The sequence below is a fragment of the Clavelina lepadiformis genome, chromosome 6 (assembly GCF_947623445.1).
Source record: "Clavelina lepadiformis chromosome 6, kaClaLepa1.1, whole genome shotgun sequence".
Classification (NCBI taxonomy): Eukaryota; Metazoa; Chordata; class Ascidiacea; order Aplousobranchia; family Clavelinidae; genus Clavelina; species Clavelina lepadiformis.
The window spans coordinates 13,148,793-13,168,968 of NC_135245.1; the positions used below are offsets into that span (position 1 = coordinate 13,148,793).

The window sequence follows — 20,176 nt, forward strand, 5'->3', positions numbered from 1 at the left end:
TCGGTACTCGGTACCAGTACTTTTTGTATAAATGATGCTGCTGCAAAATGCAATCTTTACCGCTAATATGCCCCCGGTAAAAATTCTTCCAGGTTAAAATATATGTGACGTTAATCGCTTGCAATTTTACTTGACCTTTCTAGATTAAAAAAGATCAACAGGTGCTAAAAATAGTATTAAGGATTAATTAAAATGTATTTTTGAAAACATGCTTGTTAAAATTTTGAAACAGTCACATGAAAAGTACCGAGTACCGGTATGGCGAAGGTAAGGCTTTGTTAGTGTTGTTCCGTTGCTGATTACTGATTCAGAAGACTGCTGCTTCCGTTGTATGCTAGCTTCGCTCATATATTTAAAGAAAAGAACACGACCTTCTTAGTTCAAGGTTTTAATAAAGTTTAATCGACCTCATGTCTTGTGCGCAGGCAGTGCAAGGGAATGGGGTGGAAAAACGGACGCGCAGTGTGGAAATTACCACGTGCGGAAAGTATTCCGAGGGCGCCAACCAGCGACCAAAGAAGAAGAACCCAACGGCCGCTACACTGGGACCGACAGAAATTTCTTGAAAAAAGTAATTCGGTACAGAGAATCGGTACTTTTTTTCAAAAGTACCGACGATACCGGTATCGGTACTGAAAAAGTACCGCAGTACTGTTGTATGAGCATAGTATCCACCTATGAGCATAGCATCGAAAGTTAACTTATCTCAACAAACAAATAATAAATGGTTAGTAAGAACAGTCGACTGGGATACCATATTACCATCAATAACTAACAAATCAAGAAAGTAACATGCGACTGAGTAAAAGATTTTACATCACGCAATATCTCACATTTCAGAACATTAGTGGCGAGCGCTAGAGAATTTTATTTTTTAAATAGCGACCGGGTTAAGTGAAGCAGCCTTCAGGTACGGACGGTGTCCGCTCTTCGACTAAACTCTATCTATGTTTAATAAAAAATGTTTTATGGTTTTATTACATCAGATAATATGAAAGATACGCAAAGGCGACTTTCAGGATATAAAACAAAAACGGTATAAGCTTCGCTCCCGTTGGAATAAACGTCTTTTAGCTTATAGTATCATTAATTACCCTTCAAATCTTCCTGAAGAATCAATAACAAAGGCAAACCGATTCTGCTTTTAAAACTTGTTTTAAACATTGTAAACCTAAATTTAGAAAGGTTGAACGCGGAGTGCCTTCGATATACGTAGTGCCTTCGGTACAAGAATGTGATATTAAAATTGGTTTTTGTCAAAAAAACATGGTTGTTCACTTAATGGTTCAGGTGGTATTTTAGCGCTTGGTTGTTATTCTGGCTCTAGAATTGGTGGTGATTTACATTTTGATAGTGAAGAAAGTTGGACAGATAAAGAGATACCTCCTAGGAATAATTTATTTGCTGTAGCTGTTTATGAAATTGAACACTGTTTAGACTTAACACATTCTCAAAATGTTGATTCATTTATGTATCCGACGTATAAACATGAGTGTTCTAAACTCTAAACTATCTCTTAAAATATTATCAAAAGAGGATATTGAAAAAATACAAAAAGCATATGCGAAGATTAAAGTGAAAATATCTGATAATAATGAAATTAGAATAAAAGTTAAATCCATAGACAATCATAAAATAAATATGTTTATTCAAATCGTTTTTAAAGTCTAAAAATTACTTTAAGATAAAATATCTTTTAATATAAAACGTGAAAGTGGCAAATCAACCACAAATTATTATTAGTTACAATAGATCTATTTTAGATGAAGAAAAAGAAGTTTTAGATAAAAATATAGATAATTAGAATTTAAAATTTTTTCACATAAATCTAAAAGTTTTAGATTTTTTCCTGGTACTTGTGAATTATATGACAAAGATGATGATGAGTGTGAAACAATAGTATATTTTTAACTACATTTGCCAATTCATAAATCATTATAACAAATGTTTTATAAAATAATCGCGATATTATTTACGCAATACATGCTCATCCCGAAATGGAAGATGAAAGTAATTGCGAAATTAATTTTGATAATGATGAATAATTTGATAGTGATAGTGATGAAGATAAATCAGGTTATGAAAGTGTAGAAGATTGTGAAAGTATAAGACATAAGGAATAATATTATTGTTAAAAATTTGAAATGTAATTTTGATACAATATATAAAGAATATGTTGGAAGTATTGATGAATATATTGCTAATGCTATTATACAAGTACCAACATTGGGTGTTTTGAATGGAGATAGTTTTCATGGATTACTCAACGATAATGCAACAAGTTAAAAATCATAATAAAAAATAGGATAATAATAGATTACAAAACCTACGCATATTACAGTATTAACAAAAGCAGATGATGAGCAAAATGAATCAAATCAAATTACAATAAAAATTTCTGGAAATACATGTATAAGTTATGTTTGACAATAAATCCTTATAATCTAAAACCTAAAAGTCACCTCAACTCATTTTACCTTGGTTATATAACCATTATTCAGAAGAGTTCTTAAAAAAAATTATTTCAGGAATTCATTTAGCCGCTTAATTCATGTCGTCCATTTGTGCTGGTACCCCGACCTTATAAAGTTACGTTACCAAACTGTCCTGGTTCTAAAATCTCAAAATTCCAAATTGTGCTGGTAACATTATAAAGATACGTGACTAAATTGTCCTGGTACAAAATCTCAAAATTCAAAGCTGTTACAACATATACCAAAAGTTCTTAAAAAATTATTTTTAGAACTTTTAGCTTCCTATCATTACTTAAAAGTAATAATGACTCTAAAATTCTGAATTGTCCTGGTTCAAAGTCTCAAATCCCAAACTGTGCTGGGTAACCCATACCTAGTGAACTCGTTTAACCTTATAAAGTCACGTGACTAAGTTGTCCTGGTACAAAATCTTACAATTCAAAACTGTTATAAATTATAATATATAATGAGAATTCTTAAAAAATATTACTTTAAGAACTATTATCTTCCTAACATTTCTTAAAATTTATAATAACTCCAAAAATCTAAATTGTCCTGGTTTAAAACCTCAAAATTCAGAACTGTCCTGGTATCCTCATTTCACATACTACTTATACAACTCACTGACTAGGAATTCTTATTTCGGCTTCCTTACTCGTGTGCATGTCCTGTTTAGAAATTGTCTAAACTTTACAGTTGAGGGTATGATTAAAAAGGCACAAAGAATACGATTAATTATGACTTTTAATACTTTTCATCATTTAAAATTATCAAACACAAGGCACGGGAATGGAGCTATATGAACGCCTATCTAATACAATGCATCGTTAAACTGCGAATTTTTAAGAGAACATTCGGCAAACCACGCTGTAACAAAGCGAAGTTTATGCTATATACAGTGATTGAAAGAACAAAAAAACAGAGACCTTCTCTTGTGGTAAAATGCGGTCTTCACAACAGGAATTTTATCAAGCATTTTTTTCGAGTTTGCGAATGGACTTGACAGGTTATGTGACATTTCTGATTTGGAATCCTCTCTGAAGTGGGGGATATCTCATTCAGACAAGGTGTTATCTTGAGTACAAGATGTTTATATTAGTGTCATGGGAACGATAAGTTGTCAATCATTCCTATAAATGTTTCGTACTGCATTACGGCTGATTCGCACATAAACATATTTACAAAACATGTCAAGGCAATCAAAAATTCTTCAATCGAGGAATATAATAATAAAGTGATTTGAGAATGAACTTTCACTGATTATAACGTCATAGAGACAACGCGTTAAATGGCACTTACACATTTTGAAAGACAATGGAACAGTGCATTTCAACTACAAGCTATTAGATATGATATGTTACAACATATGGATAGTAGGCTACATCTTAAGCATTATACTAGAAACCATATGAAGAAACTACAAATGATAAGTCCACTCTGCTTTTTGTATGAGATACACTGTTGCTCACAAGGATCTTCAGCTGGTATGTCTCCGGTCCAACTAACTTGGTACGAGTTCGAATGCTAACGTAACCATGGCGACGTTTTGGTACCATCCTGAAAACAGAAACATGTCGTGAGACATGATAGCATAATCTGGATTTGGTATTCAAAATTTCAGTTCTAGCTTCTAATTATGTAATTACTGTAATTTATTCAGCGAGAAAAGAAAAACCGAAGCCCATGTTTCGGCCCCAGCTGGGCATTCAAACTTGAAGTGAGGATCTAGTTCTAGCTCGAAACAAGTTGAAGTTAAGTCAAAATGGAGTTGTTAGTAAGTACATAACTTATACTGAGAAAAAATGTTTCAATACTATTTAGTGGTTAAGCAATAACTACCAAAAATGTATCGCAAGTAGACGCAAAGTGGGCCCTAATTATGACATACGTGATGATAATAATAACATCACGATATGGAAATCATTTATACGCCAAGGATTAAATGAAATATGAATGGAATGTTTTGTATAAAGGCGACAAGATATACGAGAGTTGACTTTTTATACGTTCGTAAGTGGATATTATCTTTGATAAATTTTTCAATTTTCCGAAACCAGAATTCCAAAACAAAACTTAACATAGCTATATCAAAGTCAATGTTTGGCCCCATATCGGAACAATTATTTCTCAAATAAATTTTTACATGTCAGTGTTTCCGTTGAGTACAGAGGTACTTAATTCTTTCTCTACTGTGACCCACTCTCGCAGCTATAAACACTCGATATGGCTCTTAATAATCGCTTGAATAATTAAATAATAGTTCTTCTCGCAATTAAATAGTGGTGCTTCTCGCAAGGGGTTAGGGAAGCTGTGAAAGAAGTTTAAAATTGTAGGCCGAAACAACGATATTATGAACAAAATTTTAACACATCCCAGTGCTATGCAGGGGATCAGCACATTAAATCGACTTCAAAACGAATGTAAAACAAACAGGTACCCAAACGGTACGTCGTTTAATAACCCTGTGATAGACGACAGAGCCGATCTTAGGCCAATGTGAGCGATGCGACTGCACTGGAAACAACAATTTAGTTTTTATCTTGCACAAATTTCAACGTTACTTTTTCAAGTTTTCCTCGAAAAAGAATGTTTTGGAAAATACTGTATATCACAAAGCAAAGCTTCATGCAAAGAAAAGGGATCTGATTTAGAAAAAAATGATATTTGGTTTATGTTATTACTAATATTACTATTACATTAGATTAATTAAATTGCCAATGATGTGATAGTTACATAGCCTACTTTAAAAAGTTTTTGATATGAAATAATCACACAACATGAGCTCATCTGTGGACTACAACCTTGTCATAGCGAAGAAGTTTGAGTGCGTTATTAATATTCCGAGCCAAACTGAATTCCTACAGAAGAGAAAACACAAACAGCCTGTTACCGAAAAAATACCAACGCGTTCAGATAAACGACTGGTGACACCGCAAAAAACTCTTGAAAGTTCTATGCGTATTCGTTCACGAGTCTGTCAAGAGCTACCATTCAAAGACTAGAATGATTTTTACTTTGACATAAAAGGTACGGAAATTGATTGAAAAAGTCGTGCGCTATCTCTTGGAAAATGGAAACACTTTTTCAACCAAACACTACGGTTTTGGAAGTGTTTAGCAGGCTCTTGGGCAATTTAAGCCTGAACTTTATTCCAACAGGTTTTGCCCATAAGGGCGTGGGGATACTCATAAGTTCCGGGTAGCAGAATGTGTGGATGCATCTACCAAAGGATCTATTATAATAGTGTGATGCAAACAATAGGTTGTCAATCATTCCTATAAATGTTTCGTACTGCATTACGGCTGATTCGCACATAAGCATGTTTACAAAACTACAACTGTAGTTACTACAAAGTAGATCTATAAAAGTTTAGTAGATCAAATATATACTTAGAAGCTGAAGCTGACATTAAGTAGTATGTAATAAGGCGAAGAGCACAGAGAAAAGAACATAGTGATAAAGTTTAACGAAATTATTCCAGGTTAAATGCGGCTTACAAAGCTTGGCTTTTTGATAGGTCATCTTCTGCTTTGCGAGCTTGTTACACCAAATCGCAACACGCAGCAGCACAGTGAAACCATATACAAATAGTAAATGATAACTGTAGAATGGTAGATAAATCTGCCGAATATTCTGGTCAAGTATACCACCTGCAGACTAAAAACATCGCTTGCTGCCATGTTAGTCAGAGATCAACAGAGTGGGTTCCTGAACAAGGAGTTTAATAGTATGTATGTCAGGTTAACATTGTTTTCTTGTGTATTATTATTATATTCTGAAAACAAGAATATTTGATACAGGTTGCGTCACACATAGTTGCAATACTATAGTTTCATAATTCGTTTCGTTTATAAACTAGGTCAAATGTATTGTATAAATCGATTGGCGTCACACAAGAACGTATCAGGACTTAAACATGATGCAATCAATAAAGAATTGCGAGAATTTTTAAACACCAGTTCATCTGATTGATTTCAATCGTTGATTATAATTTCAGCGTCACATAGCAGGTTACTTTGCTGTTTTGATATTCGCTTCAAGTTAGTTTTTGTATGTTAGCTAATATCGTTATACTGACAATGTTCGAATCAATTGATTGTTTACAAAGACTATTATATTATTAAAGTTATTATAGTTTGGGTGATAAATTTCTAAACTGTTAACTAATGACAGGCTAGGCAGGGTAACATGTTAACTCAAGTAACCATTACCTATAACAAGTTAACAACCAATTGATAAGTAATTCTCATTTAATGATACACTGTAAATGAGGTCTTGTAGGCATCATGCGGCAAAATAATAATACCATTAATAACCAGCGTGATGAAACCACTAGGACAGGGTGGTCCAAACCCTGGCACGCGGGCCGCATGCGGCCCGCGTGAAGCTTTTGTGCGGCCCGCGAACACTTTGTGGATGCCGGAATTATCAGTGCTAAATCCAAGGTTTAAAAATACACCTACGCTTTATAAATACATTACATTCGCCACAACCCTAAATAAGTCGTGCATAATCGGGTCAATAGGTAACTATGAGGGAACAATGTCGGTTTGTGACGACACAAACGTGCGTTGATATTTTGCTTTTGTTGCTAGCGCAGAGTACACTCTCGAATTTGGTTGTAAATTAGCTGCAACTCGTTTATTTAGTCAAGGGGAAAAGTTTACTAAAAGCATGAGTGTCAAAAGAAAAGTGTCAGAGGAAAACAGAGAGTTCAATTCTACTTGGGAGGAAAGGTATTTTTTTGCCAATAGCAATGGTAAACCACAGTGTCTGGTTTGCTTGCAAGTTATTTCAGTGCCTAAAGAGTTTAATTTAAAGCGACATTACAGCACCATGCATGAGAAAAAATATGGCCAATACCATGGAACTTCTAGGGAAGCAATTTTGAAAGAGTTAAAGGGCAATTATTCCAAGCAAAAAAAAATGATTATTGGTTTTTCCAAACCCGATTCAACTGCAGACCTTAAAGCTTCATACGAAGTTGCTCTAACGCTCGCAAAACATGGAAAAGCTTTTCGAGACGGGGAGATTGTAAAAGAGTGTGCGATTAAGATGGCCCTTTCCTTTGGAGATAAAAAAATAGCCAAAAAATTTGAAAACGTTTCTTTATCTCATCAAACCGTTGCAAGAAGAGTGGCAGAATTGAGCGAAAACGTGACTGTGCAATTGAAAGACGTTGTTCAACAATGCAAGTACTTCTCTTTAGCCTTGGATGAAAGTACTGACATCAGTGACGTTTCCCAGCTTTTGGTTTTCATTCGCACTATTGATAAAAACTTTACTGTATTTGAAGAACTACTCAAGATATCTCCACTTCGTGGAACTACAAAAGGTATCGACATATATAACAGCCTTGCGTCTGTCGTTGATGCTTATGGAGGATTTGAGAAGTGTGCATGTGTTGTAACAGATGGTGCCAGGGCAATGACAGGACGAAAGAGAGGACTAGTTGGCATTCTAAAAGATCATGGAGTGAACTGCCCAACATTGCATTGTATCATTCACCAAGAAGCACTATGTGCCAAAGTTTTGCAGATGAGTGATGTTATGCTTAGTGTGACGAATATAGTCAACATCATCAAAGGGGGAAACAGAGCCCAGAGACATAGAAAATTCATCCAGTTCTTAAAAGATGTGGGTGCAGAATATGAAGATGTTCCACTATTCTCAAAAATTCGATGGTTAAGTGCAGGCAAAACATTGAAACATTTCTTTTCTTTGCGAAAAGAAATACTAAATTTTCTCCAGAATGAGATAGAAGGGACGACCGAGACATACCAGATTCAGTTGAGTGATGACAAGTTCATTGGTTCGTTGGCGTTCTTGACAGACATTAGTAATCACTTCAATATCCTAAACATGAAACTGCAAGGTAAGAAACAAAATATTTCTCAATTGGTTGGACACATTGAAGGTTTTCGCAAGAAACTTGTGCTATTTAAGGCTTCTTTGCAAAGGAATGATGCTACCCACTTTCCTGCATGCAGTGAAGTACTTGGTGAAAGAAAAAGTATCGATTTTTCTGCATTTTCTAACAAAATTGGTGACATCATCGATGAGTTTAACGACAGATTCGCTGACTTTGATTTGCTGAAAGCACAAATGGAGCTTTTCAACAATCCAATGGAAATAGTTATAGAATCCCAACCATCTTACGTTCAGCAAGAACTATGTGAATTGCAGTCAGACCCTTTTCTTCTTTCACGTAAGAATGAGCGTTACGACGCCTTTTGGAGGCTTTTAAGCAACGAACAGTTTCCACGATTAAACGACTTCGCACTGAAGATATGCTCCATGTTTGGTAGCACATACATATGTGAAAGCACTTTCTCCATTATGAAGCGATTAAAAAGCGACACACGGAACAGAATGGCTGATGAAACCCTGGATGCCTGCTTACGTCTGTCGACCACTGAATTTAAAGCAGAGATCGACACCATATGCAAAAGCAAAAACGCAGAGTCGCAAGCAGAGATTAAAAAGTGAGTTAGGCGTGCAGCAAAACATTAGGTCGATCAGAACAGCAAACTCAGTCCTTTCCTTTCATTCATTTCATTTCATTCATACAACTGTATTTTGTAAGCGACAAGATTTGTTAATGTTCATAGCCTGCGAACAGTAGTTAACAACGTTTCTACTTTCAGCAACGCGTTATCATTTCTCACTATGCGGCCCGTGAAGTTTTTCTCAGACCCTAATGTGGCCCTTCATGTTCGCAGTCTTGGACCACCCTGCACTAGGACACACCAGAGCATGAGAAAAGTGTTTTTGGCAGATCGATGTGTTTGGAGAGAACACTTTTATTGATCTTTTCAACCACGTCAAAGAAATGTTAATTAACATTTATGCAGCCGATGTGCCGGAAGAACGTAATCTCACTAGGAAAAAGCACTTCGCAAACTTTAAATGGACCACCATTCGCCTTTATCGTTAACGTTTTATGCTTTATGTACATTCTATTATCATCTAATTTTGTAATGTGAGATAAAGCGGAGTTGACATTGGCAACGTAGCTCACTACATTCTTGCTAGGAAATTTTGAAGTAAAGTTACTACATAAGAACAAACGATTTGTCATAAAATCAATTGTAATCTGACCCAATTGAGTACAATGCAGCACTAAATACTGTACAGTACTGCGAAATGAATAAAAGTTTTTAGTGTTGAAAGAAAAATGGTGGCAAACGGCATAGACCGGACAGAACAAGATTTTATTCTCCCCGCTTAACCGGACCAACTTTAGCTGGTCCTGATGTAACTTGATTAAGTGGGTAAGACTTTAATAAACAGGAGTAAGCATCATTAAAGCTTTTTCCTATAGTGTTGTTACCTGAAATTCTTTTCACCCTGAACCACACGAAAAGTATAGATATGATCTCGTTTCGGAGCGAAACGAAGTCTGCCAACTTCGGTATTTGCTGGATAATTGGAATGCAAGGAAAACCGATTTTGGGAGACAATGGTTGGCTTATCTAAGGCTGAAGCATAGTTATGGATTTCACAAGGCCTAAAAAATAAAAAGTATGATAAATCGAATGATGCATCGTCATTTTTTCAACAGTGAGGTTGTTATATTAGGCCTAGCTCGGAAAGTAACAGTATAATTTACATTGCATTTCATTTTGTTGCAGGTGAACAGGTATATAAAACAGGAGGGGAATTTTGAATTCATTTATACAATATATACATTCACCGAGGCGGCCACTGCTACACTTTAAAACTTATGCGCAACTTCTGCTTTAGCGGCTAGCGCGTCTCTGAGGAATTTTAGTTTGTTGGTCTCTAAACAGTAGCGCGTTAGTTTGTTGGCACTTGACAGAAGTACGAACAGGTAGAGGTTTTGTCCATACAGGTATATACTATGTGCCAAAGGTGAGATACAAACGATCTGGGCTTTTGTTTTAGAGTTTTAAAGCAAAGAACTTAGTACTAATAAATATAACAACTAACAAGCAAGTCAATTGTTCAATTAACAAAATTAGTTTAACGGTATAGTATAGAATTTAATGCCTACATTTTGTTGAAGTTCGAGTGGCAAACATCTGTAAATTTTACATTTTTCATACCAATTGTCGATGTGACTAAAATTCCATATTTTAAGAAATATCTCAAGTCGAAAGTATGTAAACACAACTACTGTACAACGAAATAAGTTAACTACACAATGCATAACATTGCAAAACTTAAAATTTCCGTTTTTTCTTTGGACAATTTTGTAAGTTTGGGGTAGTTCAAGAATAGTCTGTATATATTAAAGTTTGAAAGTACCAATTCATGCCAAAGTTAATGGAAAAACAGTTGTGCGAACTGTACAGTAGACCGGTAAAGTGCGGATACCAGATTGTTAATCTTCATTCTGCTTGTTTCTGTACAGCTACTGCCAGCATAAACATGGCTGCATGCGCTGTCTGCGTAAATGGTTTATGCGAAAACTTCAGTTAATGTTTACTGTAAAGAGATTTCGTGTAAAAATTGCAATGATTTGTTATTTTCTGTTATCTGCATGACATGTGCATACTTTTTACCGGTACTTGCAGCATCTGCCTTTTTGTGCCTGGATAAAGCATGTTTCAAGTCTTGTTCCTTATTAATATAAGTAATGTGTCCAGAACTGTTGCTACTTAAAAAAGAGTGGACAACTGTCCATTGCAGTTTTCCAAATTCATGGCATACTAATCATCTTTGGTCTAACCCAAAAGGAATTTCAGAAGTATTTCGTCTTTGATATCCAGGTTCACATGGCTCTTGCTGATTACACTCATATCCGCCGTATGTATTCAGGCATTCTTGATTTTCCAAACAAATAGTATCATTTAGACATTCATCGATATCTTAAAAATATATTAACAAATTAGTTATAAAGATTATTTGTTTTATTCATTTATTTAAATCAATAAACAAAGCACAATAAACGATCCAGTCCTGTTTGTCATAGATTTACACACAGAAATAAGCCTAATCTTGAAACAAGAATTGTCAGCAATCAATATAACGATATTTGTAGTATTGTGCTAGATATTAACCTTTTCCCAAACGTTTAATTTTTGGCAACATTATCAATTTTGCGTAATGCTGCAATGTATAATGTAATGTGATTGTGCACAGGCTTGTCAAAATTATAGTGTTAGAGACTATCTGTTAGTTGTTTCGTACTGTTAGTCCTAACATATTTTTGTATAAATTATCTAACTCCTGGAATAATCTATCTGTCTGTTATCTGACTCCATGGTTGCTATATGAGTGTCCAGTTTAGAAAACCTCTAAACTATCAGTTAACCAAGTTAACACTCAGATTCCCGCTTGCAAGAGCCATTTGAATTATATGCAGAACAGTTACGTTCACCGCAGATAATTTAATAAATTAGTAGACCAACAGCCGTAAGCACGAAATCATTTTCCAAAAACGACTGAACAATATGACGCTGAAGCGCCATATTGCTCACTAATTCAGAATCCCTATCTCCCTGAATAGAGGGACAACTACAGCTATATAAATAGTCAGCATCGGTGAAAGGCGGTGACGATATCACGTGACGGACAAGATCATAAATGAAATATGAAAACAACTGAATACGCCACATGCACGAAACTTTTGTTTCCATGGGAAACAGGTAATTATCTCCGGGTTACAAGGTTATGGGATCACGGAAAGCCATAAAAGGTGATATACAACATCAACTAGTATCATGTAATGTAACATAAATATTGCACAATGTTGCAGCTTTTTGGGGTTAGTTAAAATGAGATGAAAGGTAGTTTTCCGAATGCAAATTTACGAATGGTGTAGCAAATATTACTTTCAGGTTATTGCAAAAGGTGGCGCAATGACTCATAATTATAAGAAAGAAAGACCATAAAAAAGAGAAGATTGGAGCAAATCAATCACTTATTTGAAAAAGACAATAAGTTTGTGCAGTTTATGTTATTAGATAAGAGGGATACATAACATGTTGTAAGGTTGCTCATTAATGCCATTTTTAGATTATTTATTTTGGCTAATTGGTTATGCCTACAGCTGTTCATTCGAAATATATTTCGGTTTTAGGTTGTGCCAGCTGACACCGGTTTTTTACACTTTTTACATTTAGCTTATAGTGCAGATTGCCAACTCAGGAGTCGTTTTTCTCTTCCTTGCCGCTGTTGTAGAGTCGACCAAGGGTTACCGTAAATGTTTATTTTGTATCAATCTTATTAGTTTATCTGTAGCATAAATAAAAAGGGATTTTTCGGAAAGCGTAATCAACTAACCATATGCAAAACAAAAATTATTACTGATATATATTATTATCAACAGTATATGGCTAATTACATGAATAGTGCATTAACAGCAGTTTGTCTGTGTGTACAAATCAACCTCAAGGAATCAATATTATACCTTTGCATCTCACTTTCGAGACAATATTGTAACCATCTGGGCATATGCAATTGTAGCTTCCATTTGAATTCACACATTTATACTGGCAAGGGTTTTCATGAAGGACACATTCATCAATATCTGACACATCAACAATGCATAAAAATGAATTACGCTTATGTATCAGCACTTAAAACTCATATTTTAAGTAAATCTATGTTTGCGTCTAGCAGAGACATTAACTGAGCAATATTGTAAACAAGAAGTAGAATTTATATTCTCACCATTACAGGTCCCATTATCACTTCTACGGAAGCCTGGGTTGCAGTCACACCTGAAGCCGCCCATGAAATTTTGACAAATTTGTTCGCAGTTGTTAAGTGATGCATTTGCGCATTCGTTTATATCTGTCTCAAATATCAAAAATCAGTTTATTACCACTAAGAAGATGTTGTGGAACATGCCAATAAAACTACCATCAATCAAATCAAACTGAATAGAAATATCCAAAAAAATAGAAGCAACATTATTTTGCTACAACGAATACACAGCTTTCAAAACTGGGTGGTTTTTGTTTCGTTTCAATAAACCTATGGAAATAAAAAATTTACTGTAAATAATACCCGAATATTTACTGTTTTCATTGCAAATATCATCTGCAGTAAACTTCGCATATAACATGTGCTTATAAGATTGATAAACAGACGCATGTAACCTGTAAAAAGTCTATTTCGAATCAATTCCTGTTCTTTTCTTTACATGTGACCATAAATTCAACCACGGTGACCATAAATTCACTGTTGTAAACAACAGACAAAATCATCAGCCCTTTTGGAAAACATTAACGCAAAATGCACAGTCTATGATAAGTTGTTGTTAACTTATTGTTAGATAACTTATTATTATTATGGGTTGAAGAGCACACAGAAGGTCGTTCGCAGACAGATAAAAACAGCGGCACCCCGTTTCCAACACTTAAGGGAACAAGTTTTCTTACTTTATATTTTTATCAGCAGTGACTCCGGTACTCCGGTTCAGATTTCAAAAAATTAACAGATAATTGCTTGCATTGGACTTTTTCAAAAACAATGAAGAAAAATCGGGGGAATGGGAGAATTAAATATTGGGGTTTTCCCCATTGCGAGAACGTTAGAGCGGCACAATGTTTTGGAAACTGAAATCTGATGGGTGAGTGAAATTATCATCACGCTTTTCTAAGACTTTTGTCCTGTTTGACAGCTTCACAAGCTGCATCTCTTTCACTTTACTTTAACCTCTCTTTGATTTTCTTCTTGTATTTGGTTAGGCATATCAGTCTTCAGACCTTCCAGTTTAGCTATTTTGCTGGCTGCAATGGAAACAAAGTTATGTGTCAACGTGCAAGTTGTAATAACAACATTTACTGAAACTGTCGTATCAGGCATTGTGTTTATAACGACAGTTAACTCCACTACAGTTAAACTTATACGACCTAACCCGTCTTCACTCGACGTAGGTTACGCAGCCTGCAAGACATACCGCTGGTGGAAAAAAACAGTTTCTTAAAATCTTGAAGTTTATTGTTTGGAATTAAATGCAAATTGAAGAAAAAGATTAAATTCAGCGATTATAGTAGAAAAAAAGTAAAAATTCATCTGGGATACCTTTAAATATATTATGTGATAATCTTCATATATAATCATTAAACATTAAACATTAAACAAAGGTAAGGTAATGGTACATTTTTCCCAATGAATGAAGTGGAGTGTGTCGTGAAATCTTTCAACTTATAAAATACTGGCGCGAGGTTCTAATAAACCTGTATCTTCGAAATGATAACGGAATTCTAACTTTTTTTATAACGTCATCTAATATAGAAACCTGAATTAAAAGATGTGGTGGGTCAATACAAAAAGCCATTTTCGTCGCTCCGGACAACCAGCAACAAAATTACGTACAGTATATTTACATTCGTTCTATTTAAAAAAAACTTTAATCTAGCAATTTTGAAGTAATTATTTCCATCTCTTAATATACATCTGATGAAGTAAGCTTATGCTTTCGAAAGTTCGTGCAGGAGAATTAAAAATAAAAGTTAGTCCTATAAAGTGCCATTTTATGTTCTGTTGTTATATTTTACTATATAGTGTAGGCTACTATTGTAACACGTCTCAGCCACCATCAGTAATCTTACAGATATTGTAATTACGTAACTGAAGTTCTCAATTACACCCGGCTAGGCCAGGCCAAGCCGTTATAAACTTTGCAGATGCTCACGTTTATCAACTTGACATTAATTATGTTTGAAAGCATATTATGGACAAGTTGGTTGAATTTTAAATTTAACTAGAACTAACGTTAGGCATTTTACTGGTGGTATAACTAGCATGGCTGACTGGGCTGCAACCGAGAGGGCCCACAGTGCGTTGAGAAATAAGTACGGTGTCGAGCGTACATACAACAGGAAGAATAGTTTAATTCAGGTGTTAAACACGTTTGGGTGAGTTCATCAACAAAAGTAACGTTTGAAATTTTCTTTTATTCGTCCTTTTTCTTGGTATCATTATGTCACGGTGTCCATTTCCATTTTTCCTACTCAGTCAAAAGCAAAACAAAAACATAATCAGAAAACTACCAAATCCATTTTAGGTGCCGCTATTGTGTTTGAGACAGTGACGCAAAATATAGTTCTACGCTAATTTTGTAACAATAGCAAATATGGCTATGGCACAACAGGAAGTCTCAGTTATTGCTTTGTCTGTTGGATATTAAATAAGAAAGTAAATTCATTTGTAATTGCCAATCATTTGATTGTGCCCTCCTAAACTACACATAACGTTATACTAAGGTTCTAGTTGACTTCAATAGATATCTCTTCAGAGATATACAGTGGCTTGTTACGCCAGGCTAGTAAGAAACATTTTTCACATCGTCATTCAACAGGTCCATAAAACAAGTGTTAATGTTTCCTATATCTATCAGATGTTGCAACTCAGATAAGCAATTTTAGCTTTTGAAAGCTGTGGTCTTGACAAAAACAGTTTAATCATTTGACTATGATTTCAATTGTCTATATAAAGCTTATTCTGAAACGTTTTTATTCCAAATACTAAACAAATAAACTAAACAAATAAACTTGGTTGCTAAAATTTTAACTGTTTTTCTGAAATTAAAGCAATTCACTTACCAACACATTTAAAACGTCTTGCTGATATTATTTGTTTTCTAAAGCCAGTCCCACACTCTCTAATTCTTCGCTTAATACACCTGCAAAGTCGATTTTTAATAGTATTTTTCAACCGGCTTATTATAGTTATTCAAAGTGACCTTACCTTGTTTAAAAAACAAATGTTTGTCAATCTTTCAAAAATGCGTTACAATGTATTAATTCAAACTATACACTTATCAAATTACTATCAAAGATAATTCAAAAATGTACACCGGTTAGGTGTCTTGGAATTCATTCCAATTTGGTTTGTCATGGAAGAAACATATAAAGTGTAGTGTTTGGAATCTTTTAGCAACCCTTTAAACCAGGAGTGTCCAACCCGTGGCCCGCGGGCCACATTTGGCTCGCGTGAAGTTTCTGAGTGGTCCGCGCAGTATTTTTTGAAATGACTTATTATTAACAATTATTAACTGCATCGCCTATGTAATTTATGGCGAACTTAGGCCTACATTCCGAGAAATTGGCATTTATTGTTTGCTTTCTTTGTCTATTGCTCTAGTCTATAGTCTATACTCTATAGTCTATTCTATACTCTATAGTCTATACTCTATAGCAGGCCTGGCCAACCCGCGGCTCGCGAGCCGCATGCGGCTCTTTGCCTGGTATTATGCGGCTCTTTCGTTCATATTGAACCTCCGAAAGAGAGCACATTTTACCCATTTTAGGCAGATAAATAATACAGAAAAGTAATCTCTACTGGCTAATGTTCAATTGATATTTGCTAAACAATGACTGATTACATCAGATTTGGACCCAGAATAAAGATTACACAACTGAAACAATATCTCATGCAGTATTATGACATAATAAGAAAAAACGTCATTAATCGTAATGTGTATGATGTGGCTCTTTGCGGTTAACACAGTAAGAAGTGAGGCTCTTAGTCTCTGACTGGTTGGCCACCCCTGCTCTATAGTCTATACTATAGAGTATGGACTATAGAGCAATAGATAGTAAAGATAATGGATAATATCGATAACACTGGGGAACAATTTTGAACAAAAAATTTGTTGACTTTGATTTTGCACTTGATTTAGGCTAATTCCGGTGTGCTGAATTTAAAAATGCCGCCAGTTTTCTTCTATCACGTCAAGTTTTTGCTCTACAGCATACATCCAAAATATGGAAATTTTCACGACTTTAGCTGTATTGTTTTTCCATTTGTAATAGGAATGCACAGGCTAATCATATTGTAAGTTATATACAAGAAGAATCAACTGAATTATTAAGCAAAAAAGGCACAGGCATCGATTTAGGTCGATGCTTTTCCCCCATTTTTAGTTGGAGGATGCAATCATCCAACGAAACTAGATAAGAAAGGTAAAATTGAAGTTAGTTGCTTTCCACTTTCAACCATGTATGTACTCGTACTTTCCAGGAAAACAAACAAGCAAGAAAATAATATCTGTTCCTATCCTTGCAGAGTGATGAGTGGTGGTTCCAGGTTCATAACATTTCACACTATTGTGCAATTTTGCATCAGTAACTGTCAAAAGCCTTTAAAAAAATGACGACTCGGTTACACCACACGTTTAAAAAGCTTGTCAACTGCACTCAAAACACGTGTTGCCTCGCTTTGAAGTTGTAGTTTGATTAAAGTATGGGATTTAGTGGTGTGATGGTTTTGGGATGGCCTAAGCCCAACCCAGTCTTTCAGTTTTATTGTCTGACTCCTATGATTGTCTTTGACTCCGTTGCGTTTACTGTCTCTATATTGCTTCTTAAATCAACACCAACTTCATAAGTTCAAATTTGTTATATTGTCCGAATAACTTGTCCGAATTAGGATATTTACACCATGATTCCAATTCCCAATATGTTAGCAATTACTTATTCAAAATAGAATAACTCAGAAAAGAATTCAATTCGTACGAGTCAGAGAAGCACTAGCAAGTTCTGAAGGGACAAGCCCTTACAGAGCCTCGCCGGCCAGCACATCCAGAGTATAACGATTTTAACCAAGCTTAAAGTTTTATATCATACACGTCAGCCAATCAGCTAACGCCATGTTAATTTATCGTTGCTACGTGTATGTGTGTACTATCTATTATTCTACGAATCTACGTTATCCAAACATTTCATCAAGTACACTTCAAACTTTACGCCGTAAAACAACGCTACTTGAAATACTTCAACTACCGTCAGCACGCTACAAGCTTTGCACATTATTATCTGCCTGGAGAAAAATCAAAACTTTTGCAATGCCAATATATATACATAATCCCCACAATATAATTCCCCCCACTCAGAAAAGCTTCGAGGTAGGAATGTTGGTTTTGGCATCTTGCAATCCTTGAGAATAAAGCATTTGTTTGTTTTCTCCAGTCAGATTTGTGCAGTCATCACAGGTCACACGAATTGATACATGCAATAGAAAAAATAGCAGTAAACATTCTTCGTTAATACTATGTTGTATAGAAGGGTTTTTAAATATTTTGATATTATTTTTTTTTTATATAGCTTTTACCACAACCAAAGTAACATAAAAGTATGGTAATGTAATTGCACACAAAACCTAACACAAACAGTTTGAATGAAATGATTGCCATTATAACTAAATGCATTTCAATATTTTGCCACAAATGATATCGGACAACGCGTTTGGTTTGCCGAATTTATATAGCAAGATAATGTAAGTGTAAGGGTGGGTAAGGGTAAGAGGATTTGCATAATGCAGGAGAAGAAAATAAAAGTTCGATCAGCCTGAGTAATAAGCTTAATATCGCGATTCGCCCCAACTCGTTATCTCCTTGCATTTGTTGATGCAAGTTTATGCGGTACCCATTTGTGAATCGAGGTTATTACGGGATATAGTCACAAATCAACAGATTCTGACTTATACAGGCTAGCAGTTTGCAACCTGGTATATTATGACAAACAGGCAAAATAATCGTACGGCGTTTTTGTTAACGCTTGTACTTATGTAAGTCATTTATGAAGCAATAAAGGTGGGTTAATATAAAACGTAGCTAAAAGTGTTTAGCGTAAGAAAAGATTAAAAGAATGCTTTGTAGGTAGACAATGGGTGAAAGTGACCGTTGATAAGTATGTGGCTTAGTTAGCCTGTGTCCGTGCAAATAAAATAAAATAAAAATCATCTACCACAAAACATAATTGAAAAATAAGTATAGATAGAAGTCGATAGGGGGATAAGGAATACATTAACTTTGAATTCAAATTGAATTTCTCCATTATGATTATGATGCGCGGTTTACGCAGAACAAATATAAGATATAACTACAGTATGAATTTATATGCGCGTTGTCCTTGGGGACATAAATTTATCAGGTAAAATCAGAGTAAGAAACGTATTTAATATTTTTGTTATTAATAATCCTGACATATGTGCGCTAGCTAATATCTAATAACACCAATAACATGCTACGATTTATTCAGAAATGAGTAATGTACTTTACCGGCTAAGAATTAATCGGTGCAGAATCAAATGTAGAAGTGTCCACAACAGATTGATAACTTCGTTCTTCTTGATGATTTTTCTTCCATTTTTCTTTTGAGCGATGCTTGACGCTGGTCGGTGTTGGTTGCTGGATTTGGCTAGTGTTGGCTAGCGTCGTCATCATCGTAATCCATAAGGCCAGTAGCATGATAGTCATTGTTCGTTAGCGAGATTTCTTTCAACTGGTTACTTCGAGAATTTTTGAAATGTCTGCTGCAATTTTCTCGCTAACAGACGGTTGAAAGCAATTTGTCTCTCGATCCTAATCTGACTCCAATTTTCACCTTTCATAAATCGAATCTTTCAGAAGTGCATGTGTTCTTCTTCGTTTGCAGAAGAAAGACGGGGTTACCATTTATGGGATTGGGTGGTGTGGTAATTTTGGGATGGCCTAAGCCCAACCCAGTCTTTCAGTTTTATTGTCTGACTCCTATGATTGTCTTTGACTCCGTTGCGTTTACTGTCTCTATATTGCTTCTTAAATCAACACCAACTTCATAAGTTCAAATTTGTTATATTGTCCGAATAACTTGTCCGAATTAGGATATTTACACCATGATTCCAATTCCCAATATGTTAGCAATTACTTATTCAAAATAGAATAACTCAGAAAAGAATTCAATTCGTACGAGTCAGAGAAGCACTAGCAAGTTCTGAAGGGACAAGCCCTTACAGAGCCT

General features: G+C 35.1%; 1 protein-coding gene across 1 annotated transcript in view; it reads right to left on the bottom strand.

Moving 5' to 3' along the window:
* Positions 1 to 3,200: 3,200 nt before the first annotated feature.
* Positions 3,201 to 20,176, bottom strand: part of LOC143461543 (uncharacterized) — a 34,803-nt gene continuing 17,827 nt past the window's right edge. The window contains exons 4-9 of the mRNA XM_076959282.1: positions 15,998 to 16,077; positions 13,116 to 13,238; positions 12,853 to 12,972; positions 11,170 to 11,308; positions 9,808 to 9,984; positions 3,201 to 4,031 (exon numbers count right to left, since the gene is read on the bottom strand). Of these exons, the coding sequence (XP_076815397.1) occupies positions 3,872 to 4,031; positions 9,808 to 9,984; positions 11,170 to 11,308; positions 12,853 to 12,972; positions 13,116 to 13,238; positions 15,998 to 16,077 (799 nt within the window). The 3' untranslated portion in view covers positions 3,201 to 3,871. The remainder of the gene's footprint in view (positions 4,032 to 9,807; positions 9,985 to 11,169; positions 11,309 to 12,852; positions 12,973 to 13,115; positions 13,239 to 15,997; positions 16,078 to 20,176) is intronic.